Raw genomic sequence first — 27,485 nt, forward strand, 5'->3', positions numbered from 1 at the left:
CTTTAAAGCAGCAGGTGCATGATGGATGCGGGGCGCAGGGGCTCTGAAGGTGTAGGTGTTTGACAAACACTCCAGACCATTATGGGATGCAGACATGCCTTGCTCAGCAAGCTGTGACTTGCTATACTGAATGTGCGACTGCAGGACACCTGAGCAACACCACCCAGCGCTGCTGCTCCCCTGGGCTTCAGCGGTGAGCCTTAAGCCTCCCACAGGCTGCCAGGAGGCAATGGGGGTGGTGCAGTGCTGCTGGAGACCACAGTGCCACTCTGCTGAGGGCAGGGCCCCTCAAAGTAGATCCCCCGCTTCTATGTGACATCACCTTGCCCAGGCCTGGAAATCAAGGATTCCCAAAGGCACAGCCAGGAGCAAGTTTGGAAGCTGCTGCATTGCAGACGGTGCCTGTTATGAGCTGAATTGTGTCCCCCAAATTCATATGCTGAAGTCCTAACCCCCAGAGCCTCAGAGTACGACCTCATTTGGAGATGGAGTCTTTATAGAGGTAACCAAACAAAAATGAGGTCATTTGGGAGGGCTGCTAAACAATATAAGAGGAAATTTGGACACAAGGGCATACAGAGAGGGAAGATGATGTGAAGAACCAGGGAGAAGACTGACAACTACAAGCCAGAGAGAGGCCTCGGAAGGAACCAGCTCTGCCGACCCTTGGATCTCAGATTTCTGCCCTCCAGACGGCTGCTTAAGGGCTCAGCTGCAACTGACTGACACACCTCCCTTGCCAGATTCTCTAATTAGACGACATAACCTTGCACCCTCATCTGCAAAGAGGGGATCCCAGGACCAACAGGCCCTTGTGATGGTGAAAGGGGTGAACCAGGAGGGGTACCTGTGGAGAGATTAGGACATGAAGGGTCCCTAGACCCAAGCTGGTGGCATCGTGTAAATGACAGAAGGACCTAGGAAGACCCATCCCCGTGGCATCAGGGCCACTTGGAGGCCTGTAAGCCTCTGAGTGTGACCTCCTGGACACCAGGCTCCGGCCAGCTCTCCTGCACTCAAGGCCTAGATCATGCCTTGTGTCATCTGATGTCCCCCTCACCTCCCATCCAGGACCCCCACCTCTGCATCCTGGACACACAAGGTGTGTCTACAGGACCCAGAGCTCAGCCTGCAGTGGCCTCGCACCACTGCCCCCAGCCCATGGGTAAAGGCAGATCAAGACTGGTCTGGTGATCTGAGAAAGGCCAGCTGGTCCACTGAACCCAGCACAGGTAGACCGATCATCTGTGGGGCAGCAGAATACCTACCCAGGGCCATCCTACAGGGCCAGGCTAGAGCTGCTCCCAACTAACAAGGTGGATTTCCTTTTCTCCCTGGCAGGTACTTCACGCAGAGCCTTCATCACAGTAGAAGGTGAATAAAAACACTTTAATAAAACTGTAGCAGGTTTGGGGGACGTCTGTGGCAGACAAGATCCAGAGGCAGGAGCCCAGATGCAGGGAGGGAGAGCGGGTGCGTCTAGTACTTGAGCAACCAGCGCGGCCTGTGGGGGCTCAGCGAGGTGAAATAGGACCACCACCAGGGCTTGCTCCCGCTGGCCGAAGGCTGCCTGCGTGCCCCCAGGGGATCGAGGTCTGGCTCTGTGGGTGCCCCCCGAGGGCTGCCACCTCCCAGTGGGTCATGGGGCCCAGGCCCAGTCCTCCGCAGCCCCTGAAGGGACTTCTTGGGTCCCATCCCCAGAGGCTGCAGAATGAAGTCCACTCGGCCAGCCCTCTTCATCCGGGCAGGGATGGTGACTCTCTTGATGACCTTGGAGTAGCCAGGAGCTTGGGCAATGACAATGTGGGACCCTGGGGGCAGCAGCCTCCAATAGTCACCATCTGGGGCTATGGACAAATAGATAAAAATGACTCTCATCAGGGCTGCAGACCTAGCCTCAAAATGATGAATGAGCGTAACTGAGGGAGGTAAGCCTGGAGGGCAGGCAGACCCCAAATGTGCACTTCCCTCTGCATGGTCCTCGAATGTCCCTCTCACTTCTTTTCTCTGTCAAACTCCTATTCATCCCTCAAAGCCCTGCTTAGGCACCCTGTCATCTCTGAAGCCTTCAGTGACCATCGCTGTCCCCCATACCCAAGTCCCCCTCCCTCTACACCGTATCTCTGCCAGGGAACACTCAGTACAGTATACTGTGCCATCCCCAAGGGCAGCCAGAGCCCACACCAGGCTGGGCAGAGCAGCTTATCGATTGGATATGAACTTTGGGATATGAGCAAACAGGCTCATGAGTGGAGTTGGCTCTCCCCAGCCATCTCTGAGAAAGAGGCATTTTCCCAAGAATACAGAACACATATCTACTGTCGTTCAGTAGCTGTGACCCTAGCAAGCTCTTCCCTGGGCTCAATGCAGGAAACACAACATGTGGCAGACACGGGCCCCAGGTTCCCATCCACCCTCCCTAGCCATCTGTCGGGCGCTGTACACCACTGAGTGGCAGCCCCTTGGCAAGCATGGGCCCCAGGGGAGACCCAAGAGGGGGCTCACCTGTGGTGACATCATGCCGGATGCCTTTCACTGAGATCCGGGCATTTTTGACTGGCTTGCCAAACTTGTCCATCACCACTCCTTTGATGCCCCGATGCACCTGAAGAGACCAGGGAGAGGCTGCTGAGGTGGTGCGTGCAGAGCGCCACCAAGCCAGCTCCGCCGCCCCATGCTCCCCAGAATCCCGGGTATCTGGGGAACTGCCAGGCTGAGCCTCACTCTGCCCCTTCCTGATTCGCAATCTTCATTGAGTCACGCCCTCTGTCTCACGGCAATCAATCCAAGCACGTTCTGGGTTTTCAAATGACTCTGGGGCTCTCCCTGAGTCTGGCTGACTCCAATCCTGACCACAGGCATGGAGCAGAGAACCCTTTCCTGCCCTTCCTCTGACTTTTCTGAGCCCCCTCGGAGCTGAGCTCTGGCAGGCAGTGTGAGCAATGGCCAGGACACACACCGAGGGCTTACACCCTGGCCTCAGCAGCAGTTTCCCAGTCTACACATGAGGATAACAACCTTCCCCTCGGTCACTGGCAGGCAAGAATCCCCACACGTAGAGAACAGCCACAGAGCTGGATGCGGCCAGCCGGCCCTGGTATGAACTGGCCCTAAGCATGGAGAGCTCCCCAGCACATGCCCCTGTGACTTGCACACATCTCCAGCATTTACACACTCTGGAAGCTGCACTTTCCAAAAGGCAAGCTCCTCCTGGAACCGCCTGATCCTGGCCACATTTCTTCTAAGAAAATTGACAACAAACCAGACAAACAGCCTTGCTCTATCCAGCAGAAAACAACTTGGGGTCAGAAGGTCACGACAAATGAGACCAGGACGCCCAGGTTGCCCCAGCCTTGACCTGGCACAGTGCACAGGGCTCAGCCCTGATGTGGCCAACGGGTCTGTGGGGCCCAGATCTCCAAGCCAGGCCTACCCTTGTTCCTCTAGGAAACTACAGGAATGATCTCACTTCTTTTAAAATCAGAAGGTGGAAACAAACTTTAAGGATGAAGAGAATGTTTCCACATCTTAATGCCAATAGTTGTAAAAACACATTTAATACTTTGTATGGAGGAAGGAGTCCACAGAGGCCAAAGGGCTGGGCCCGGTGGGTCAAGACACAGCCTGCAGTGAGAGTGCCCTTCTTCCCTGGCCAAGGGACGTGACTTTGCTATAAGCTTATTTCCCTTGGGGCCACAGATCTTACTCTGCCCAGGAGTCCTAAACTTGGACAAATCATCTGCTTCTTATGCCTCAGTCTCCTCCACTGTAAAATGTATGTGAGCAAAGCCACAGCGGCGTGCATGCCTCCTGGCCCACTGTGGGTCATGCGCTGTGTGTGAGCAAAGCCACAGCGGCGTGCATGCCTCCTGGCCCACTGTGGGTCATGCGCTGTGTGTGAGCAAAGCCACAGCGGCGTGCATGCCTCCTGGCCCACTGTGGGTCATGCGCTGTGTGTGAGCAAAGCCACAGCGGCGTGCATGCCTCCTGGCCCACTGTGGGTCATGCGCTGTGTGTGAGCAAAGCCACAGCGGCGTGCATGCCTCCTGGCCCACTGTGTGTCATGCGCTGTGTGTGAGCAAAGCCACAGCGGCGTGCATGCCTCCTGACCCACTGGGTCCTGCACTGTGTGTGAGCAAAGCCACAGCAGTGTGCATGCCTCCTGACCCACTGTGGGTCATGCGCTGCTCCAAGTTTTTAGCAAATGCATGAACTCCTCTGATCCCCACTGCCGTCTCCAACTGGAACCCACAAGAAAACTGAAGGCAACTCTCTGGGCTGATGATACACAGCTGGTGGGCAGCAGAGCCAGACCCAGACCCAGCAGCTCTTTGCTGCTGGTCAGCACTCACTGTCAATCCTCACTGGCACCCAGTCTGGGGCACTCTGCAAATCAGTGGTGGTCACATGCCTCCTCTGCCTTGGCTGACTCCAGAGTTAGAGTTTTGGAGCCAGACCATGTGGCATCTGTGATGGGCATATCACGGGGTCTTCCCCTCTCCACATAGAGACCAGCCACCTCCTGCTGCCCTCCTGGGCTTGGGACCGATGCCTGAAGGTCCACATGTTGCTGCTTAATGGAGCTGCCCTCTTGAAACAGCCTCTTGCAGACTCATGTTGAGGAGAGGGGATCGGAGCTTATAAGGTAAGACTGTCCTGAGTGGGAGGTGAAGAGGAGAAGCAGGAAGGACAGAGGCCACCCGTCACCTTCTCTGAGGCTCCTCGTCCCCCAGGATGGCACATGTGCCTCTTTGCTGAGAACACCCTTCTTTGCCGGCTGGCCAACTCCTCTCCCTTAAAGGCACAGCTCCCACTCCTTTTCCTCTGAGAAGCCCTCCCAGATGACTGGCCACATCGGGGGCCTCTCCCAGGGACCCACAGCCCTGGGTTTCCTCGCTGTCAAGGCTGACCTCACTTCTGCCTCCCGGCCCCGCCCTGAGAGCAGGGGCCAGGAACACAGAAGGTGCTCTCCCAACATCACTCTGCACCTGATAGATTTCATTCTATCCTGCCTCTTGGGTTGAAGTCATCTTCACACATCGGGACTTAGAGCTCCCCCAGTAGGGAAGGTGAGGTGGCTGCACTGCCCCCCGACCTAACTCCAGGCAAGTAGACACCCACCCGAGGGCTGGTCAGGATAATATGAAAACAACCTCAATTGGCCATGACAGACTCGATCTTTATCAGGAGGCAGCGCCCAGCTCTCCTGGGGGGCGTCTGTCTCAGGAGCCAGCAAGCCTGCTGCCCAGCCTTCCGCAGTGTGGCACACGCTAGTAAATCTTCATATCCTAAGACTTCACGGACAATATCCACAGAGCAATCCCACTCCATCTAAGGCTCCTTCAAACTCATTTTCAGCAGACAGCCGTAAAATGAAATGAGTGCGGAGGTCTGATCTAGAGCCCTTATCAAGCGATAAGACTTACCCCACGTATCAAGAGGTCACCAGCACAGCCATAAAAAACTCAAACAACACTAACAACGTTCACTTTATCTGGGGCTTTGTTTTCTTCCTTTTGCCACGGCTGCTGCTGCTCCAAGAAGGCTCTGCCTGCATCTTACCTGGAGGAAGTTTCCTGATCTTTCTAGAAAGGAGGGGGCTAATTGACAGAACTGGGCTCAGGGGACAAGCAGATCTGGGCTCAAGCTCTGGGCAATCCCTGGGTGACACTGGACAGGCCATGTCACTCTCTGACCTTCTGTCCCCTCCTCTGGCAGTCAGTCTCACAGCCACTGCGCTCTTCAAACATAAGTCCATGTGTGGCCTAGGGACTGCAGACCAACACCGTCCCTTCCCTAAATCCCGTCTATAAAATGCAGCAGCCCTGTCTGTGCTGAGACCTGTGTCAGGCTTCCACGCCATTTGTGGCAGTGCCAGCTGCAAAGTACAGTGCCCTCCTGACCACTCCTCTCCTGCTGCCTTTGGGCTGTCCTGTCCTCTCTGAGGGCCTGCTTCTCCCTAGGATGTCTGCACCAATATGCAATTTGAATGATTCTTGAAAATGCTTGGGAAAAAAATAGTTGAAGCTTCTTTAAATCCCAGATTCTCTTCTATTTGACCTCCCAAGTGCCTCGGTCCCAAACACCCAAGAACAGTCTCTGCCCTGACACTGAGTTTGGGGGAGACCTTAGTCCCCTGGGTCCAGTGAGTGTGTTATTTTAGACACACTCTCAGCTGTCACCACTCACTGTCCATCCACCTATTTCTGACAGACCTCAACTCCAAGACAGTGGTCACCCCACAGTCAGGTCCCCTGCCCCTCTCTGGACCTCTGACCACCCTTTCCTGCCTGCGCCCTCCCCAAGTCCAAAGGGCAGACATGCCGCAAGGCCCTACCTGGGCCACGTGGTGCCCTGCGGCCACAGCCCTCACCCTTGTGCACCGCCCTGCGTAGTGCCCACCCCATCCCAAAGCTTACTCCCCCTGCAGCTGCAGGGACCTCGAGGACCTCAAAGCCCTGGAGATGTCTAGCATGCACCTCCCCTGGCCTGTCCTGTTGTCTGGTTTCTCCTACCCAAAGGTCGCCTCCTCCAGGAAGCCCCCATGGACTCCCCTGGGCTTCCCCAACCCCTGTGCTTCCCTCGTTTAATTGTGCCCATTTATGCTGTAAGATCTTGCTCATGGGGACTCTGACATAGGGCCATGGGGTCCCCAGCACCCCACAAGGCACATAAGAGGATTGCTAGGTGGTGGTTTGAGCCACGCAAGGACGGTTAACTCACAAACACGTTAAATGGGTGTGCACGTACTGCAGCAGGGACCACCACACATGGCCCAAATGCAGAGGGCAACAAGGCTGTGCCACCTAGGCCCCGCTGGGCCAGCGCGGCGAGGCCAACTGAGAACTCACTGTCTCCATGAAGTTCAGGAGCGGCTCCTTGTTGTGCTGCCAGAGCGTGTAGAGGGCCTCCTCGGGGGGGAACTTCACACAGCCCAGCTCCACGGTGATCTCAAAGCAGTTCGTATACAGGTAGTTAAAGTCGGACATGCCTGCAGCACAAGGGCAGCCATGCTGTCAGGGGCGCAGCCAGCCACATGCCAGGGGCCAGTGAGGACAGGCAGGCACAGGCAGGCGTGTGCCAACCGTCACAACGATGGAGGGGGTGCTATCACCCTGGTTTACAGATGAGCAGATGGAGGTTCAGGGCGTCTAGGGCCTTATCCAAGGTCACATGAGGGAGGGGCACAGCTGGACTTCGAGCCCAGGCAGTTTGGTGGCAAACCTCCACCTCAGGCTTCACCACCAAACTGTGCTGCCTCTGTCAGGAAAAGAACAAATCAACTCCCGCAGAGAAGCCAGCAGCAGGGAGCAGCTGCCCGGGCCCCTCATGTCAGAGCCTGGACTCGGAATGACGGTAACGTCCATTTACCTAGACGTCACCTGCCAGCACCCCAGCGAGGGTGGTCTTACTATCTCCACCTTCCAGGAGAACACGGGACCAGGCAAGGCCGGACAACCAGCCATGCAGTGGGCAGGGAAAGGGCCAACGGAGGCCTCACCTGCTTCTGCCACCGCTGCATCTGCTGCTGAAGTTTTTGTCCAGCACAAGCCACGACCAAGCAAGCCCAGGTGCCTCACGGGAAGGGCAGCCTGCCACAGGGAACAGCCCTGCCCTTCCAAATTCCAGGTCTCTGTGAGCCCCAGTGCCCAGGGCCACTCATGACTGTCACTGTCCCAGTCTCCCAGTGCAGCCACAGTCCCTCCATCTTGCCTTGGCCCTGTCCTGTCCCTGGGCCATGTCCAGTGTGGGAGAGGAGCCGGGCTGGCCTTTCCCAGCTCAACTCCCTGGGGGTCCTTTACAGATCCCAGTCATAGTGTCATGGAGGGCAGACATGGCTGGGTTCTGGGAGGGAGAGCAGCTGCCCTGTCCAAGGGAAAAGACCACATGTGCCAGTCATGGGACAGTGGAGGAATGCTTACAGAGCAGGCCATGGTCATGGCTTCAGAGGACACGAAAGGGCCACCCTCTCTGCCTGCCTGCACAGATCGCGTGGGGAGACAGGATTGCAATGTAACTCCTGCCCCTGCCACCAATGGCCTCATCTGCAGAATGACACAGTGGTCGGCGCAGCATGGGTGGGGGGCAGGCAGGGCATGTGGCCCAGCCCAGCAGTGCCATTCAGGACACACACCAGCGTGTGCAGCACACCGAGCTGCTTGTGATGCCTTCCCCCAGGGCCTCTTCAGGAAATAAAAATACAGATACCCAGTCAGCTTCAGAGAAATAGATGAAATATTAGTATAAGTATACCCCATGCACTGTCCCCACTCGCTGACCCCACTCACTGTCCCCACTCACTGTCCATCTACATATTTCTGACAAACCTCAACCCCAAGACAGTGGTAACCCCACAGACAGGTCCCCTGACCCTCCCTGGACCTCTGACAGCCCTTTCCTGTCTGTGCCCTCCCCACCAAGTCCAAAGGGCAGACATGCCACAAGGCCCTGCCTGGGCCTCATGGTGCTCTGTGGCCACAGCCCTCACCCCTGCGTACTGCCCACCCCACCCCACAGCCTACTCCCCCTGCAGCTGCAGGGACCTCGAGGACCAACTCTTTACCAAGTTTGTAAAACTACATAATTATACAGCACTAAAGAAATTCCTCATTGTGTCTCTGAAATGCCACTTGAACTGGGGCTTTCGTCTGGTGACCCTGTTTAACCCTTAAAATGTACAGGTGGAATCGTGAATTTCAAGTGTTTGTAAAACAGCAGAAATGAGGACTACAGAAAGGTGCGGGATCTTCACAATGGTCACACTTTCTCATCAGAGCAGCAACTAAAACAAGTCTCTGTCAACCTCTCTCACTCTCTGAGCGGAAGGTTCCCCAGGAGGCATGTGATGCTTTGCCTTTTGGGGTCTCCAACATTCTAGACTTAGTTCCAAGGAATAGGATGGATGGGAGGCCCTGGCCCCGCCTCACCTCCAGCCCCACCCACTCCCACCGTAGTCCCACCCATGGCCCCGCCCCTCCCTACTCATGGGCCCAGCTCAGGTGGCCCAGTCCCTTCCATGGTCCTGGCTCCCTCCAAGGCCCCACCCATCCCACCCATGGGTCCTGGCCCTCAGGTCCCCCACCCCCACAGCCTGCCCAAGACCCACTCCAAAGGGTCCCTCCTCTCCTGCAGTCCTAGCCTGGCTCAAGGCCCTATCCCCTCAACCCCACTTGGCACTGCCAGTGCCCATGGATGACCCCTAGCCATCATACCCCCTCCTCATTCTGGGCCCTGCCCCCATGGCCCTGTCCATGACTCCTTTCAAGGAGCCCAGGGCCCCAACCCCTCCACCCTCAGCCAGCGTGGCCCCCTGCCGTCATCCACTGAGGCTCCCACCCTGACCCACCCCACAGGGCCGCACCTCCCGTGAAGCTGTACCAGTCTGCCCCGTTGATGATGCTGCCCCTCTTCAGGAAGTTGCCCCCACACCTGTGCTCCGACTTGTCCATCATCATGGGGTGGACGTCCGCATAGGCTCTGGCCAGCACTTTGAACATCTGGGAAGGAGACCAAGAAAGAGGCTTCCTAGAGGCCCAAACCGGACAGGGAGGCTGCAGGGTGCTCTAGGGGCTGGGGACAGTGGAGTGAGGGGAGACCTAGTCAGGGTGATCCCCTGCAGCGAGTAAGAGAAGGGACCAGTGTCTGGGCAGAGGACACACACAGCCTGTGCAAAGGCCCAGAGCCGGCCACAGACAGCCCGGCACTGTCAGAGCTCAGGGCAGGTGTGGGCATTGCACAGCCAGTGGGGAAGTGGGGGCTTTCTCGAAAGGATGCACACTGATTTGGGCAGGGTGTGTGGAGTCTGCTTTCTGCTTTGCCGTCCATAAAACACTCTTGCGACAGCAGGGAGAGGCAGGAGGTAGGGGACAGGGCTACTGCCAGAGTTATGGGGGCAGGGGCAGGCCACACTGCACGGAGTTCATCATCCAAGCACACTTCATCTATGAGTGATCATTACTTCATCGTCCTCCCTGCTGGGCTAACCGGCACCGCCAGCTGCTGGGACCCCACCGCTGTCCGTCTACAAAGCAGGGCAGACTCTCCAGCCCATCACCGTGTGCTTCCTCAAGGCTTCCCTGCCCAGCACCCTTCCTCTCCATCCCTGCTCTGGGCCTCCCTCCTATCCCTGGTCAATCCCCTCAGGGTAAGGCTGGGAGAGCAGCTGACTATCAGTCCCCAAACCTGGGGCTGCAGGCCTGGCTCAGAACAGGCCTGACCTGCTCCAGCAATGCAGTGTCAAGATGTCTGGAGCAGTTCCAGGCTGGATCCTGGCTGGAGTGGGCAAGGGAGATGTGGATGCCACCCTGTGAACTAAGCAAGGTAGGGTGCTGGGCTGCAAGGAGAGGGTGGCAGGGACTGACTGGTGACCCAGGAACTTGGGTAGAGGACCAGTGGAAAGCTCCTGGTGGGCTCCTTTTCCAACTAAGAAGCTAAGTAGCTAAGCAGTGAGCAGGGCCAGAAGGGTGTGATGGGAAGGATGGGGGTGTAGCCAGCCTGGAGGGCCTCAAAGACTGCTCAAGGCACTGGCTCTCATCCATGGGCCCCTGGGGCACCATGGACCTTTGGAAAGAGGGCACCTGGGGCCAGCCCAGCCAGCCCTCTCCTCACACTCCCCCCCACCCCAGGCCTCTCCTGGGACTTTGGCTTCCACAGAGCCCACAGCCTCCTGCAGGGCTGCCTGGCTATTGATCCTTGATTGATGGCTGCTGGGAGCAGTCTGCTTTTTTCTGACTCTGGTGGGACTCATTGAGGTGAACTGCCCTCCTAGGGACATCTTTCAGCATCTGTCTCTGAGGCTGGGAGATGCTGAGCGGCGTGAGGGGGCTCCTGCACACCTGCCTAGCTAGGTGTTACTCCACTCTGAGAGCACAGCACCCACAAACCGCCAGCACTCACTGAGCTCTGAGCACAGACCTGGCACCCCTTATACCCCTGGTATGTGCTTGTTGCAGGGGTTAATGAATGAATGAGTGGGTGAATGAATAAGTGAGTAAGAGAATGAGTGAGCAAGTGAATGATGAGTGAATGAGTGAGTGAATGATACATCAGTGAGTGAATAAGTGAGTGAATGATACATCAGCAAGTGAATGAGTGAATGATACATCAGCGAGTGAATGAGTGAGTGAATGATACATCAGCGAGTGAATGAGTGAATGACTGAGTGAAAGATACATCAGCGAGTGAATAAGTGAGTGAATGATACATCAGTGAGTGAATGAATGAGTGAATGATACATCAGCGAGTGAATGAATAAGAGAAGGAGTGAATCAGTGAGTGAATATGAATAAATGAGTGAAAGAGTGAGTGATGAGTGAGAGGAGTGAATAATGCATGAGTGAGTGAAGGGACGAGTGCAGGGTGAATGGACCAGGGCCCTGGATGTCACTGTCACAACCCCCTCGGGCCCAGGGGCAGGCAAGGCGTTCACCTGGTCTCCCCACCACTGTCTGCCCAGCTGCCACTGACCAGCTGCTCCCATGCATCTCAGCACACGGTCACCTGGGCCCTAACACTGTCCCACAGCTGGAGGTCTCTACCTCATCTGCGGACTCCGTTTGGGAAGATGCCACCTCAAGGCCTTCTCTCCTTAAGCTCCTTAAGCTAGATTAGGTTGGGGACTCATCTCTGGCACCTGCATTATTCACTCCTTCTCTTACTCATCACTCACTCATTCATTCATTTATATCCACTCACTCATTCATCGTTCACTCGTTCTCTTATTCACTCACTCACGCATCATTCATTCACTCACTGAGGCATCCATGCACACACACACACCTGGCACGCCCCAGCCTCTGGGGCAGCCCTCTTGACAATTTCTGACTCCATCTCCCACCGTAGGCTGAGGATCCCCAGTGTAAGGGCCAGTTACCTTTGCTTTCTTAGTGGTGGTCTCAGGATAGGCAAGGGGCTGGTGAGGCAGGGCTAATGACCAGCTGTGCTGCTTGGCCAGGTGGCCTCAGAGAGGAAGACCAGCCATATGAAGGCTCCAGCAGAGAGCCAGGTGCCTGGCACCTGCCCCACCCCCCACCCCTTCCCCTGGGTCCTGCGTGGAAACTGCCAGGGGAGGTGGAGTGCAGGCCCAGCTCTCTGCCCTGTATCTGATCCACCAGGTAGCCTGGGGAGTGACTCTGGGCCTGTCGAGGTAAGAGGCAGGAGGGAGGGCAGGCGCCAGCGCCCTTGGCTGTGAACTGTGCATCTCAGATCGCACTCCCTCCTTCACCTCAGTTTTCTTATGGAAAGGGGCCAATTCCTAGGCCCTTCTTGTAGGACCAGCCTGCATAAATTTCCATCCCGCATGGCCTGTGGAGGGACAGTCAGGGCACAGGCAGTATGTTGTCTTGGGGAGAGTGGGGCAGGGTCCTGCCACAGCCTTGGGCCTTATCAGCTGCTGGTCTATGGGCAGTGAGAGAAGCGAGGCCTAGAGAGAAGAAAGGCCTCACATGGCGCGGAGCATCACTGACTCCCTAGGAGCCCAGAGAGGGAGGGACAGGCCGTGAGCGCTGTAGCACTGCCCTCTGCTGGCAGCCTGGGTTGCACCTCTCCGCGGAGCTCCAGGGACCTGCCAGGCCTGATGGCTCTTTGGAGACAGTGCAGGTAGGAACATCCAAAATGGCAGGAGCAGCCAGACTCGGGAAGCTCAGGGAAGAGGAGCTGCTCCTCTTCCTGCTCGCTCCCCTGGGCTGGAGGCTTTGCGGGGGCCTGGGCCCAGAGGGAGTGGTGCTGACTCCCCCTAAGCACTGCGGCTCCAGCAACTCCTTTGGCCTCAAGGCACCAGCACTGCAGGCCACACACCCCCCTCCTGCCCTGCCTGCAGCACCCACAGCCTCTCACCTTCTCGTCGGGTGTGGGAGAAAACATCTTCTCCTCTTCGGGGTGCTTGGAGAAGTCGAAAGGATAGGACACCACAAGGTCCCCCCCGTGAAGGCTGGCCGAGAGCACAAAGGGGATGGTCCGCATCCACTTCATTATTGCCTTGGTCTCAGGGGCCACCTGCCCAGGACAGAGGAGGTGCCCTCAGAGCTGCACATACCCACTGACCTCCCCGGCGTGCCACGCACTTTCCCAGCCTCAGGCCTCCACAAGGAAGGGCCCCCTGGCCAGGACCAAGGTGGCTTCAGCACGGCTTAGCAGCTGTCACTGAGCAGGGACTCTGTGTTTTCCATGTCATGCCCTGAAATCCCACCGACAACCCTGAGAGGAGCTGTCCCCATTTCACAGACAGGTGACCGAGGCTCAAAGCCAGGACCTCAGGGTCCCAGAGTGCCTCGCAACGCTCCGAGGGATGGGCTGGCAGCAGTGGCTCCTACCTTACCCCACCAGTAGTGCTGCGGGATGGGGATGTGGTCGGTGCGCGCGCCCCGGGCCTCAGCCAGCTGGTAGTACTCGGATGTCAGATCCGGGAAGTTGCGGTTCAGGTCCAGGTTCTGTGCGTTCTGCCTCCCGCTTGTCCACCCGTTGTAGCCAGCACCCTAAAGCACAGGCCAGTCCCCAAGTGAGGGTCAGCACGCCCCAACCCAATTCCTCCCAGAGGAGGCCTGGGGCTGAGCTGAGGGTCAGAGCCAGGGTGTCAGGCTGTCTCTGGCCACAAGTGATGAGCATGTCAGCGTGTCTGGCCAGCTACCCTGACCCCTTATCCACATCCCAGTCCCTCCTGCCTGGCCTTGGGGCCTTGCCCTGGCTGCCCCCTCCAACCATTCCCATTCCCTACCTGGAGTACCACAGTAACCGCCACTCCCTCCCCACCTCCTCCAGAGCTCCCCTAACCCCCAGCTGGCACTGTCATGCCCTTTATATCACAAATTTTCCTTATCACGTGCATCACCTTTATAATACACCTGGAATTCTCAGTGCCTCCCTTCCCCAAAGCAGGACTTTGAATCCCCTCACCCTTAATGACAGGCCCATGGCACTACTTGTAAGAACAACTAGTAAATGAACAGATGGGAAACACAAGACCCAGATATCAGGGGTGCTCACTTCGGCAGCTGCCACCTCATAGCCATCAGGGTTCATGGACGGCAACAGGTGGATGCGGGTGGTGTTGATCAGGCGCTGGATCCGGGGGTTACCCAGCAGGTACTCAGAGCACAGGTACTGGGCCAGGTAAATGAGCATCTCCCGCCCCGCCACTTCATTGCCATGGATGTTGCCAATGAGCTTCACCTCAGGCTCCACTGGGGAGGAATACAGCAACTTGAAGCTTGTCCCAAAGCCCTGGGTCCCCAGAGGCTTGACCCCCTAACCCAGCAAAGATGACTGGATGTGCTGGGACTGATTTATATTTGTTTTCACTCAAGAATCTCTGTGTATAATGAGTTCTCATCAAGGTCATCACTTTTGTTGAGCTCACTTTCTATATTTAGCCAATTATTAGCATGACAGGATATTAATAATAATATATGTTGATCATTGATCCATGTGAATTTCATTGATAGCCACACTTGATGTTTGTGTAACAGTTCAAGGTGCACATTGGTGCTTAGCTGGGAAAGCAGCTGGACCTTAAATGAATGAGGATAGATGGATAGCGGATGGATGGATGGATGGATGGATGGATAGATAGATGGATGGATGGATGGACGGATGAATCATTAGATAGATAGGTGGGTGGATGGGTAGGTGGGTGGATGGATGGATGGATGGTGGATGGGTGTGTGGAGAGATGGTGGATCGGTGTGTGGTTATATAGGTAGATAAATTGATGAATGGATGGATGGATGGTTAGATAGATAGGTGGGTGGATGAGTGGGTGGGTGGGTGGAAGGATGGATGGATGAATAGGATAATTAATGAGTAGATGGATGGGGGGATGGATGGATGAATAAATAGGTGGATGGATGGATGGTGGATGGGTGTGTGGATGGATGGTGGATGGGTGTGTGGTTAGATAGGTAGATAAACTGATGAATGGATAGATGGATGGATGCATAGGTGAATGGATAGTTGATGGATACATGGGTAAATAATGGCTATGTAGATAAAAGCATGGATAGATGGATTGATGCAGGGATGGATGGATAGATGAATAAAGGGATGGATGAATAGATTGTGGGAAAAAGACTCAACCAGGACTCTCAGCCTTACTAGCTTATGACCATGGGCAAGTCACTCCTCTCTGAGCCTCAAGGTTGCTTACCTGGAAAATGGCATCTACCTCCCCAGCTATGTGTGACAGGGACCGCTAAGGGGTGGAATGAGCACTCGTGTTCCTCAGATTCCACACTTCAGGGGTATAAGTGACAGGAGGATTTCCATGCCAGTCACCTTCCTGGCCCCTCTGCATGGGGGATACCCCTCACCCTCAAATTCCAATGCCACGGGGAGAGCAGCTGTCTTCCACCCAGAGCTGGAGTGGGGAGCAGAGGGGGCCGTGGGGGCTGAGATGTGGCCAGACAACCTCTGGCCCTTGGTCTAGGCCAATAGGATGAAACTGGCCAAGGTGGCCATCCCAGGAAAGGTAACCAAGAGGGGAGGCATTTTCCAATGACTTGTGAGGATTGAGCATCTAACGGAGACTGTTTTTCTAGATTGATTTTGTTTGACTAGCATGCTCACGTGAACAGATAGACTGGGGATCAGCGCCAAGGCAGGGCGCTGAGTCCCCATTCCTGGAGGCTCTGCCCTCTCCCCTGTGCACTGCATGCTCTTGGTACCCAGAGAAGGGGACCTGAATGGCATCCCACCCCCAACACAGGATGGGCGAGGTCTTTGCCAGGACATGCTGGAGTCTCAGACACCACCAGCCCAAGTAACTTTTTGCAACTTAGAATGGGCAGTAAATTACAGCAGCAATGAAGTTTGATTTCCTAATCTGCTCTGCAAGAAGATAGCTCCAAAGGAACAGTAACATCTAGCATTTTCCACAATGCCCTCTCTCATCTCAAAACAGGATCTCTAAGCCTGATATGAATGGGAATGGATTCAGGCTTTTTAAATGGAAAAATCACTTTATTCGCATCACTCTGGTCTCATGTTCCTGGAGCAATTTGGAAGAGCCTGTCAAACTCCTGGGACCCAGGGCTGGGCAAACCTGCCAGGGCCCCACTTTTCTAGGACAAAGTTGTAGAACAGTGCACAGGGTCACACGACCCTTCACACACACGAGGGCCTGGCGCTCCTGCAGCTGTGTGAGCTGCTCACCCTGTTCCTTCCTGACACCCGGAACTTGCCCTTCCAGTCTCCCCCTACTCCCAGACAATATCACTCTGTCCCTGTACCTTCTTTAGCTTTAAATTTCTGGTTAGTTTTACCCCTGTGTAATCCCCATTGGATCAGTGTCTCGATTATTATAAAATCGTCTACTCTGCCCCTCAAATTTTCAAGTAAAATGGGCATTCTGGAGAAACTCTTTTTTATATATAGTGGTTCTGTATGCCCTGTGGGATGTGGCCAGGCACCAAGCAGCACCCCTGTCTTTCCCCGGTGTCCCCAAACACCCCCAAGCTGTGCACCCCAAGGCCGAGCGGGGCCAGGCGCAGGCCCTCCGTGCAGGCACTCACTCAGCTCATGCTGGCCTGGGCGGCTGGAGAACTCAATGACGAGGAGGTCCTTGCCGTCAAAGCTGCGCCCAATGCTGTAGGTCTTGGCCACGTGGGTGCAGCGGGCAGCCGTCCTCTTCAGCACACGCACCATCTGGGCGTAGGAGTGGTGGACAAAGCGTATGAAGGTTGATGGCAGCCCTGAGGGCAGCACCTCCTCGGCCTCCAGACCTGCTGGTGGGGGAGCAGGGGAACTCGGGTCAGTGTCTGGTGGCCCCCCACTCAGGGCTGGCCTAGCTGCCCCTGCCAACTTCTCTACCATCTCCCTCTCCAGCTGACCATGCGTGGCACCCTCACAACCCCACCCCACGGCAGGGGTGTGGTGGTGGGACCCACATATCTCCCTTGGGTGGCTCTCCACCCATCTGTGTTTAGGTTTTTAATTTAAGCTCCCTTTGTAATACTTAGAACAGGGTCTCCAGCCAACAGCGGCACCCAAGAGATGTATAAAGCACAATTCCTAACGCTATTATGAATAAAAGCACCATATTTTGATGTGGATAATGTGTTCCTATGAATAATCCAGACCCACGTTTTTGCCCCAAATTTTCAGGAAAAAATATTTTGTTTAATTTTTTAATTCAAATTTAAAGCGTAAAGCTTGCAGTGTATGAAAACAGTTTGGGCATGTTTCAAGGGGTTTTCCAATAATTTTTGTAAAAAATGTTGGCTAGATTGCTAGGTCTCACCTAAAGAGTTTGAAGAGAAATTAATCGTTCTTCAGCGGCTGAAAATGCTTTTGTTGCAAGTTCATCAAAAATTCAACAAAACCAATTACTGTATTCCAGGCTACTATTTTGCATACAGATATTGTCATAGCTTTCTAGAGTTACACTTTTAATGCATAAGCATACATAAAAGAATTAAAAACATTTATGTAGATACAAAATTAGTGCTATTAGTGCTATCATCCTTATCACGCCCTCAAAAACTTGATCAACGCCATGTTCCTTATACACTGCAAAATAGGATGATATGAGTCACTGTGGGAAATTCCTGAAAGGCACAACGATAGCTTATAAGGGAAAAGACACATCTACAAAACCCTCCACCCCTGGGTGTGCTCCTGCTGACTTTCTGCGTGTCCTGTTTTCCGACCATCGAGCCGTAATCACGGTGTTCTGCCTTGTGTATGTGGCACCACGGTGTAAGCCGTGTCAACGCCACCACACATCTGGAGAGAATAGTCCTGAAAATCTCTTGCAGCCACCACTCCACTATTGCAGGTGATGTGCTGGGACAGGGACAGCGTTACCAACACAGCAGACAGAAAGGAGGGCCTTGGGGAGGAAGAAGGACTTGGGGGAAGAGGAGGGGAGAGGAGGGAGGAGGGGGCTCCAGACATCTTTGCATGCCCACCCCTTCCACTCACTAGAACAGAAGAACCCTGAGGACAGCTCTGGTGACCCACAGCCCCACCCGCAGGGGGTCTTGCAGCCCAGCCCGCAGAAGCAGGATGCAGGTCTCTGTGGGCTGGCCCTGGGGACCGCAAAGAGTTAACAGTTTTTCACCAGTGTCCCACTGGCTCTGTGGTTTTGTTTCTGCTCAAAATGGTTCTGGAGGGGAAAGACAGCAGACAGAACCAGCAATTTGGTGACAGAGATGCCTGAAATAATCTCTCTCAATAATTTCAAGTTTTCTCAAGGAGAAGGTTTGGCCCTGGGAGCCACCTGGCTTCCTTCCCCACAGCCCTGGGCCCTTTCAGCCACCTCCACCACCCTGTCCCTGAGAGGCCCTTCACATGAGCTCCTTGTGCATCCACAGAAGCCCAGGGGCACACAGCCCTTCTCAGACCAGCAGCCTGAGGCTCCCAGGAGCTCCAGGGTCAGCCCTAAGTCCCTATGCCACCCATGGACTGTGGGATAGCTGGGCCCAGCCCAGACACCATCCCGGATGCAGGATGTGTCCCCTCCCCAACCATCCTCAATGTGCCAGCAGAGAGCCATGTATGCAGTAGGTGCTTAACAGCTGTTTGAGGGACAAATCAGTCCATCCATCAATGACTGAGTCGGTCACTCCCCAGGGCCTCTACTTCCTCACCAGTGAGCACCCATGAGCTGCCACACGCATGGGGCCTCGTGCCAGACCCCGTGGACCTGGTCAGGAGTGGACACTGCCCCGCACTGCCTGGCATGGTGCACACTGGCACACAAGGATATTCAAATGTAAGTTTAAACTCATTCAAATGAAATAAAAGGAAGACATTAGGGCCTTTGTCACAACAGCCACCCCCAGTGCTCTCAGGTGACCACTGTCCTGCACAGCACAGGCTGCACATTCCTCACCAGGGCAGTTCTGCTGCCCAGGGCTGCTACGGTTCACACTGGGTCTACGGGGCCCTCTCCTTCTCACAGAGGGGTGGACAACAGACTCAGGGTGAAAGGCACAGGGTAGCCCCGTGCAGGCCACCCACGGCCACAGGCCCTAGCAGAGAAGTGGCCATTGCTGCCCAGGCTACCTGCCCCACCCACACTGTTCCGTCCATGTGAGAAGACAAAGCTCATCTCCCTACATCCTCAAGCCCACAGGGCCAGACTGACCCCACTAAGAGGAGTCTACACCAGACCAAACTTCCCGGCGTGACCTGTGAGGCCCAGCCACAGACTGCCTCCCCAGACTAGCTGCACAGCCTGGGACTGAAATCCTTGGGGGGGGGGGAGTGCTGCACTGAGGATATGGTCCCCAGGCCAGCCCTGCTTGCGCTCGCATCTGCTCCCTGAACACAGGCATCCCAAGCCCGTCGTGCCCACAACTTCTCCCTGAGCATGGGAACCTCCACCCCGCTGTGACCACATCTGCTCCTTGAGTGCCACCTCCATCTCAGGCCACCTTAACAGAGCCTCAACCAAGGCACAGCCCCACTTTGACCAAGAACCTTCCTTTCCAGCTCTGCCGTCCTGGGCGGTGAGACCACCCTCCCTCTTCACTGCCACTGCCTGACACCTGCCTGTGCCTTTCTGTGGGCCACCGGGAGCAGCTCCTCTCTTGACCAGCATCTATGCCACTGTAGTCCCTGGGAAAGCCTCAGCTGCTCCCTTCTGCATGGCTCTGACCTCACTGGCCGCCTGCTTGCTCCCCCACAGTCCCTGAGGCCCGCCCTTACCCCGAAGCTTCTCCAGTGGGTCATAGCAGACTTCCCCCTCACTTGCAAAGTAGCGGTAGCAGTCGAGGAAGTAGGGCCAGGCCATGTCGATGGCATCAAAGGCAGGCTGGCAGGCTTCACGCAGGCCCTCACAGACATGCCGGCACGGCCTGAGCGCCTGGCTGCCCTCGCACCGGGGGGCCAGCACGGCGCAGCCCAGCAGCCGCAGGTCCGGGTTGCACTGGCCCTCCAGGAGGTGATGCAGGACGCTCAGCAGGATGTATTCGGAGCTGGCCTCCACGGCCTCCCGTGACCGGTGCTCCAGCGGGGTGGGGAAGGTGGTGTGGTTGTAGGCCGCATCGCTGCAGGTCCTGAGCTGCAGGTCCACGCAGGTGGCTGGGGAGACAGGTTGACACATCACTCCCTCCTGTGATGGCCCATATCAGGCATCAGACATGTCCAGGGACTGTACGGATGGGAACACCCACCATCTGGCAGGGGAAAGCCAGCACTGGGGCTCCTCTGGAGGAATCAGGGCCTGAGGGAGAACCAGAAAAGGCTTCTAAGGCTGACTGGGTTCAACTACCCATTAGCAAGCAAGTTGGGCCAGGCCACTCTGAACCTCAGCTTCCACATCTCCAAAGTGGGGGACAGGAAAGCAGAAAGCAGCTATGGGAGGGTTTGCCCGCGTTAGGTAGGGTCCATGCAGACTGTAGTAGGCAGAGACAGGTACAAACCACCCTGAAGACACAGGCCCATTGCAAAGAAGTCCCCAAAGTTACCAGCTACCTGGACCATCTTAAATCCCTGGAGAAAAGGAGATCCCTAATCAGTGTGAGCTCGGGCCTTAGTGACAAGGCTAGATAAAGATAGCTGCGGCTTGGCCCGGTCTGTCTCTCTTTTGCATCTCACGAGAATGTGGAAGCCCAGGCCAGAGGCGAGGGCTTCTCTGATGCTTGGTCATCATGGCTGCTCAGCCAGCTCAAGAGTGGACATCCAGCCCAGTGTGGACAGGCTCCAAACGTCCATCTCCACAGGCCCCCATCTGCCACACAGGGCCCTTCAGCCCCTTGTGGTACAGAACAGACCCTGAAGCCTCTAGCTCCACACCATCACCCCCATTGCCTTCTCCTGTTCTCAGTTGGACTTCATGGTGGCAGCATCACGCAGTCTCAGACGTGGCATTTTGCCAGTTTTCCATGTCCAAGTTTAGGAAGGACAGGCTTGTTGCTACTCAGCATTTCTCTGCTTACAACATCTAATATATGCCATTGACTTTTGTACTGGGAAAAATTTTTTCTGATTTTTTTAAAAGTCTAATCCCTTCACTAGAATATACCAGATACTCAAATATGGTAGGAGGGGACTTGAGGAAATGTTCTTTCAAAAGAACCAGCCTTGTTCTGAGTACTTGAAATATCCTGGACCCCACATAATTTTCAAAATCACCTGTGAGGCCAGACCCCCTTCCTCTTTTCACAAGGTAGGAAATTGGGACCCAACGGGGGAAAGGGACTTGTTCAAGGCCCCAGGCACAGTGGGTGCCCAGCACAGAGCTGACAAGGGCCAAGCGGCCCATGCCCACGGCAGGACCTGGCCCAGCCTTTCCAGGGATGACCCCATCAGTGGGCGGCTGGGATCTGGATGAGGAAAGGGGTGGAGAGACACCTCTGCAGGGGCTTGAGGAGGCAGAGGGGGTGGGAGCCATGTACCACAGAGGGAAGGGCTGGCATTTTTTTGTTATATATCTGATTTTTAGTTGCTTAAGAAGGGGTTTGGATTTGGTTAATGGACCATGTTGTTCATTACCCACTTTGAAACCACAGGTTCGGTTCTCTAAAATGCTTTGATAGTCTGGAGGGACCGGAGCACGCCCACCAAACCAAACCGAGGGAAGTCCGGGTACTGTACCGCTATGTGCAGCTGGCGGCCTGTGGCATTCACCTAGAAAGAGAAACACAGCACTATTAGGGACACAGGTCACTGTCGTTCATCCATCCTGGAAAATAGGCCCATTGTGAGTGTCTGCGGAGAACCAGCCCTGGGCCCCCTATACCAGGTTCATCTTATTTAATCTTCACAGTAATCTCTGACGTAGATGCAGCAGTCACCCCCATTTCTCACGTGAGGAGACTGAGTCTCAGAGAGGACACCTGACTTGCCCAAGGAAAGCCAGCCAGAAGGCAGCCTGGGATCAGCAGCATCCATCCAACTCAAAGCCTCAGGCTGACCAGCAATTTGCTGGTAAGCCCCTCACTTGTAATGTTTGCTGATTACCATGGTGTAAATACTTCCATCATGGCCAATTTCAAGTTTACAACAGTTTAGCAACCAAGTCTCAGAAGATTCTAGAATATTTTTAGCCATCAGCCCTCAGGATAGCATCCTAGCATGCTCCCCTGTGCCCTTGACTCTGACCCCACTTTACTCAAAACCCCTTCCAAGAGTCAGCCTAATGTAGTCCCTGCCCTCAAGAACATACTTCTCACCATTTATTGAGTTGGGGACCATCTTCCAAGTAAACAAGGGTCAACACACAAAGCTATCCTTGCAATTGTGGGGTTTAAAAGTGCCCTCCCCAAAAGCAGAAAAAGGGACGGAGGGAGGGGGGTGGGGCCTTGGTGTGTGTCACACTTTATGGGGGCAAGACATGATTGCAAGAGGGACTTTACCTAACAATTGCAATGAGTGTAACCTGGCTTATTGTACCCTCAATGAATCCCCAACAATAAAAAAAAAAAAAAGTGCCCTCCCCAAAGCCCAGATATGTGGACTCAACCACAAGACCCCGTGAAGGACAAATAAAGCCAATCTAAACCACACCAACTGCTGTGTTTCTGACCATGTTCCAAGTGCTCTTTAGGAAGAACGGACTCCAAGAGAGGGAGCTTGGTGTCAGAGTTCAGCTCAGCTGGCCCTCGAATGGGCCCACGAAGGAGTCCACCTGGCCCAGAGGAGCAGGCTGGAGACAGCAGAAACCAACAGCAGCAGCAGTGGGAGTGCTGGGCCGTGGGCAGTGAGGAAGAGGGGGGTGAGAAAGCTGGAGCCGGAAGAAAAGCTTCTGATCCTGGAGCCCCACCCAAGACTCAGGAATGAACTACAAGTTGGGAAGGGTGTGGGCCCCTTTTAGGAGTTCACCTTACTATTTGGGGGGTATGAGATCTTGGCTGAGCACATGTGAGTGACAAAAAATAGCTCCCAAACGGGGTCACCACAGGAGCATGGCCTGACCCAGCTCCGCTGGCCTGGTGCTCCTCTTCCAAGAACCTCCCAGCACCTGATTCTCCCTGTGGACTGGGCAGCCACAGACCCCCCCACGTTCCTCCCCACCAGCATACAAAGCTCTCATGGGATGATGATGTTCAGGGTCCCTTACTGCCACCAGGTGCTCATATGACAAGTCTGGTTTTCACGTTTATAACTGACAAAAGAGCCACACAAATGCTTCTGGGGTATGAAATGGGGGAGTCTAAGCACAGCCTGGGAAAATGCCTGCTGCCCTTGGACGCACTCTCCCTTCCTGTCCAAACCACATGGTTGGAGAACACTGTGTGTCTTGAGGGCAGTGGGGGGCAGGGAAGATGCCCAGCACTGGACCTGGGCAGCAAAGAGTCCCCAACAAGTGGCTCTTTGGTGTCTTGTCTCCTCCACTCCTCCACGTCTAGTGCCTACCATAGGACATGGCCTGGGTAAGATGTTCCATAAATAATAGGAATAATAGGAATAATGACAGCCACGTCATTACTGTTCCTGTTTTATCACAATGTTAAGACATTAAACGAAAAGGTTCCACGTTGTTCTAACTGGCTGGCACTACTTAAGGAAAACAATAGGCATGAATGCAATTTTCCTGAGTGTCTGGGTAATGGGTCAGCAGCCCTGACCTGAAAGAGAGGCCCCAGTGCACCTGCACCTGTGCCCAGGCACCCACAGTGCAGGCGGGCAGAAGTCGGCAACAACCGCCTCGAGTTCCCCACATGGATAAGCCACTTGCTCTCTGGCCTGCAGGCATGGGACTCGCAGGGCACCCTTGCTGTCTCCTTGGGTGACTCACAGGCTGTCATGGCCCTGAGTGTCCCTAGACTTTGCTCTCACCGCTCTGCGGGATAAAGGAGGCATGGAAGCAACAAAAAAAAAAGAAACCGCCCAGGGGTCTGCACCAGCCTCTGCCCCTCTGTGCCTCTAAGGTCAGCATGCTGGGAAGGACAGATAAAAGGCCACATCCACACAGGGCTGGCGCAGACTTCCGTCCTGTGCAGCAGCATCCAGTGTGGGCCTGTGTCCCCTGCAGAACCCTGAGTGAGCATCTCTGTCCACAGCTGACCGTTCAGCCCCAGGTTCACACTCAGCCTGTTCTCTGTCTCATCCTGTACCCAGTTCAGACCAAGGCAGATGCTGTGACAAGTCATGTCTAAGGTCAAGGTCTCCCCAGATGGACAATCTCAGCCAAGCATCCCTTCCTACCCTGTACTCATGTCCCAAGGCTCCAACACGAAATGCTGTGTGCTTGCCACTGAGCTGAGTGTGAGGAAGCCTGGAGGTTTGTTCAGGCACTCAGCAGATGTCAGTGAGCAGGACTAACTCTAACTCTGCTGGGCTCAGGAGGCTGTGTGGCAAGGTGTCCCTCCCTGCACCAGCTCCTCTGAGGCCACCAAGGAGCCCACATGAGTGCCTGCATCACCACACAGGGACTGGACAAGCGGATCCCTCATGGATTCCTGTGGCTTCAAGTCTCTCTAATTTACAGATGAGGAAACCGAAGTTCAGGGATTGAACACCTCCTGTGACTGGGTTTCCTCACCTTGACTGGGGATAATAATAGAACCTACCCCAGAGGGCAGCTGAGGATCCCACAGGTAGTGTGAGGGCAGCGCCTGGCCCCCAGTGAACCGACTATAGCTCAGGGTGCACAGCAAACAGGAGGAGGGCTGTCCCCTGTGACCCTCCTCCCAGGCTGGGCTGCTCTCCTGGGGTTTAGCATGGGACAGCAGGGGCCAGCACCTACTGCTTTGGTCAGCCCTGCTTCCAGGGTGGCCACCATGGGTGAGGAAGAGAGGTGGGTGGCTTAGTTTGCCAGGGCTGCAAACTGATGTGGTCCTTTCAGTAGAGCAACAGAAATTCACTGTCATAGTCTAAAGGCCAAAGTCTCAAATCCAGGTGTTGGCAGGGCTGTGCTCCCTCTGAAAACTCTAGGGGAGGATTCTTCCTGCGCCTTCCAACTTCAGGCAGCCCCAGGCATTCCTTGGCTTGTGGCTGCATCACTCCGGCCTCTGTCTCTGTTATCACATGGCCTTCTGCCCCAACTGCCTGCCTATGTCTTAATTTCCCTCTTCTTCTAAGAATAGTAGTCATTGGACTTAAAGTCCTTATTCCAGGTAAGGTCATGTTCCCAGGTACTGGGGGTTACGACTTCAACATATCTTCTGTCAGGGATACAACTTAACCCACAATAGCCAGCCAGCCACAGTGTGTGCTGCGCTAGCCACCACAGCAGGGTGGGATGGAGGCGGGGCCCAGAGTGGTTGTGCAACTGCCTCAAGACCACACAGTGAGTTCCAGAATGAGGGTGGGCCTTGCCCAGCTGGTCTGGCCCCTCTGGGCCTCTGACTATCACCCACAAAGCAAAGAGACAGCCAAGCTCTCCCAAAGCCCACATTCTGCCCATCCCAGCCCCTGCCTGCCAGGGTTATGTGGGTGGCCTGTTCATCATTGCAGCCACCCACCCCCATTCACAAGACACATTGAGACACCCCCCAGACTTGATCTCCCCTGTGGGCCTTGAAACACAGAGGGGGTGAAAGACTGCACACCTAGAAGGGTCTCAAACCACACTGTCCGGCGTGGTAACCCCCAGTCACTACTGAGTGCTTGAAACGAAATCAAGTCCAAAGTGACATGTGTGACAAGTGTGACACACTGCACTCCAGACTTAGTACTAATACAAGAATGTAAAATGTTTCTTTACTAGTTTTCGTATTAATGACAAAATATTGGAATAAAATTTTGGATATATTGCATTAAATAAAATTTTTTTAAATTAATTTCCCTCGTTCTCATTGCTCCTTTCGTGTGGCTGGCTAGAAAATGTAAATTTATGCACGTAGCTGGTGTGGTATTTCTGAGACTACGCCAGTTGCAAAGCTGCTTTTTAGTAGTTTGAAGCCTCGTAACCACAAGGTGGCAGCATTTCTTCAACCAATGGGTTGAGGTTGCACTCAATCCAGCCCTCTTAGACTGCCGGTAGGTCCTTCCTCCTGGTCAGGGCCTTCTCTAGCCCATGAGAAATCTGATTGAGGCCAGAGAATTCAGGCCATCTGCCCAAGGTCACACAGCAGAGTAGACAAGACAGGATTTGATCCCAGAACCCATAGTCTAGAAGCAAGAAAGTCACCTCAGCCCCTAGGCTCCGGTGAAGACGGTAAGTCCTCCAGGGAAGAAAATGAGAGAGGGGGGACAGGAACGTGCAAGCCCCCTCTGAGCCCTGATATGTGAGACAGGGACGTAGCAGACTCGGATAAGGAGCTGAGATGAAGTCTGTGGTCTGGAGAGTCACTTGACTTCCCAGCTGTGAAGAGGGATTGATTCTAGAAACACTATGTCTCGCCTCAGCAGGGCTCAGCACCAGCTAGAGCCAGAGATCACCCTGCCCATCCTTCTGGTGAGGAAGGGGTGGCCTGGAATGCCTGTGTCCAGAGGAGAGGGCTGCACTTCTCCCTGGGAAAGAGGCAGGTCAAGCAAGGCTTCCTGGCGGAGGGTCTGCTGTCTCTGACAAGCCTGTGATTCTAGACACATTCAGGGATCCCAAGGATCCAGGGAGGGTCTTTCTTGACACTCCCTGTTCTAGCAGCGTCCCACACGGGCACCTGCACGTGCACACGCCCCGCCAGGCCTGGGCCTTTCTGCAGAAAGAGGGGAGAGGGAAAGGCAAAACGGGGGCCCAAGGTGGAGAGGAAGGTCCAGGCTGACAGAGAAGGAAAGAAGAAAGATCCATATTGGCACAGCAGAGAGGTGTTATTTTGCCCTCGGCGTAGCCATCCACCAGTCCAGGCAAGTTCTCAGGTGTCCACAAACCCCAGCACTTGAGAGATTCTGAACCCAACACCTGGACCCTTGAGCCTCTCTGACCCCAGTCCTCCCAGAACGCAGGTGGCTCCCAGTAATATCCCTGAGGAAGGCTGGCAGGGTGGCCCCCCAGCTCCAAGGCCACCCTGGTGGGGAGTGTGCCCCTGCCCACCTGCCCCACACTCCACACCCGGAGGAGCCCTCAGGCACCGTCACACACATAGGCACACCACCCCCAGAGCATCCCTGCCCTGACCCCACCAGGAGCCCCACATACCCCTCAGGCCCCTGGGTGCATTTTCCAGATGCTGTGGGCCACATCACAGCCTGGAGCTGGGGGAGAGGGGTTAGGAGTTTGCCGTGCAGGGAGACTGCCCCATTCCTGGAAGGACTTGACCTTCGAAGTCCTGGCACCTTTTGGGCCTCCTCCTGCAAGGCACCCCTGCGCTTTGCAAGACCCCCAAAGGGCCTCACCCAACAGCCCGGGCAGGCGTCCCTCCTGCCCACTACACTGGGCTCTGGGGTCCCCTCTGGGATGTCTCCGAGAGACGTCCCCCTCCCTCGCAGAGGCCTCCCCTGTCCTAGGTCACATGGTGCCCACTTCGGGGACGTCCAGTGGGCCGTAGACGCGTGTGCAGCGGGAGAAAAGGTCCTAATTCGGGGCGCCGGCCTTACCGGCGGGGTCCCAGGCCCGGTCCCGGGCAGGCGCGCATCCCCGGGCGGCAGCGGCCAGGGCGGCCAGGGCGGCCAGCGCGGAGAGCAGCAGCAGCAGCGGGGCCGAGGCCGGCATGGTGGGCGCG

The 27,485-nt window shown here is 55.3% G+C and overlaps 1 protein-coding gene across 3 annotated transcripts; it reads right to left on the bottom strand.

Annotated features, from left to right (window-relative positions):
• Nucleotides 1-1,374: 1,374 nt before the first annotated feature.
• CPZ (carboxypeptidase Z) lies at nt 1,375-27,485 on the bottom strand. Of its 3 annotated transcripts, none has more exons than XM_053567247.1 (11): nt 27,361-27,485; nt 21,535-21,567; nt 19,645-20,019; nt 16,503-16,712; nt 13,981-14,177; nt 13,311-13,472; nt 12,835-12,993; nt 9,362-9,497; nt 6,852-6,991; nt 2,506-2,605; nt 1,375-1,847 (listed from the first exon to the last, which is right to left on the bottom strand). In XM_053567247.1, the coding sequence occupies exons 1-11, from the start codon at nt 27,473-27,475 to the stop codon at nt 1,480-1,482; spliced, it is 1,995 nt and encodes a 664-aa protein (XP_053423222.1). In that variant the 5' UTR covers nt 27,476-27,485; the 3' UTR covers nt 1,375-1,479. The 3 variants fall into 3 exon arrangements, with proteins under 3 accessions (XP_053423222.1, XP_053423221.1, XP_053423223.1); XM_053567246.1 differs by having other exon boundaries at nt 16,503-16,715; XM_053567248.1 differs by lacking the exons at nt 21,535-21,567; nt 27,361-27,485 and adding an exon at nt 21,437-21,485 and having other exon boundaries at nt 16,503-16,715.

This window comes from Nycticebus coucang, chromosome 17 (genome assembly GCF_027406575.1).
Source record: "Nycticebus coucang isolate mNycCou1 chromosome 17, mNycCou1.pri, whole genome shotgun sequence".
NCBI lineage: Eukaryota > Metazoa > Chordata > Mammalia > Primates > Lorisidae > Nycticebus > Nycticebus coucang.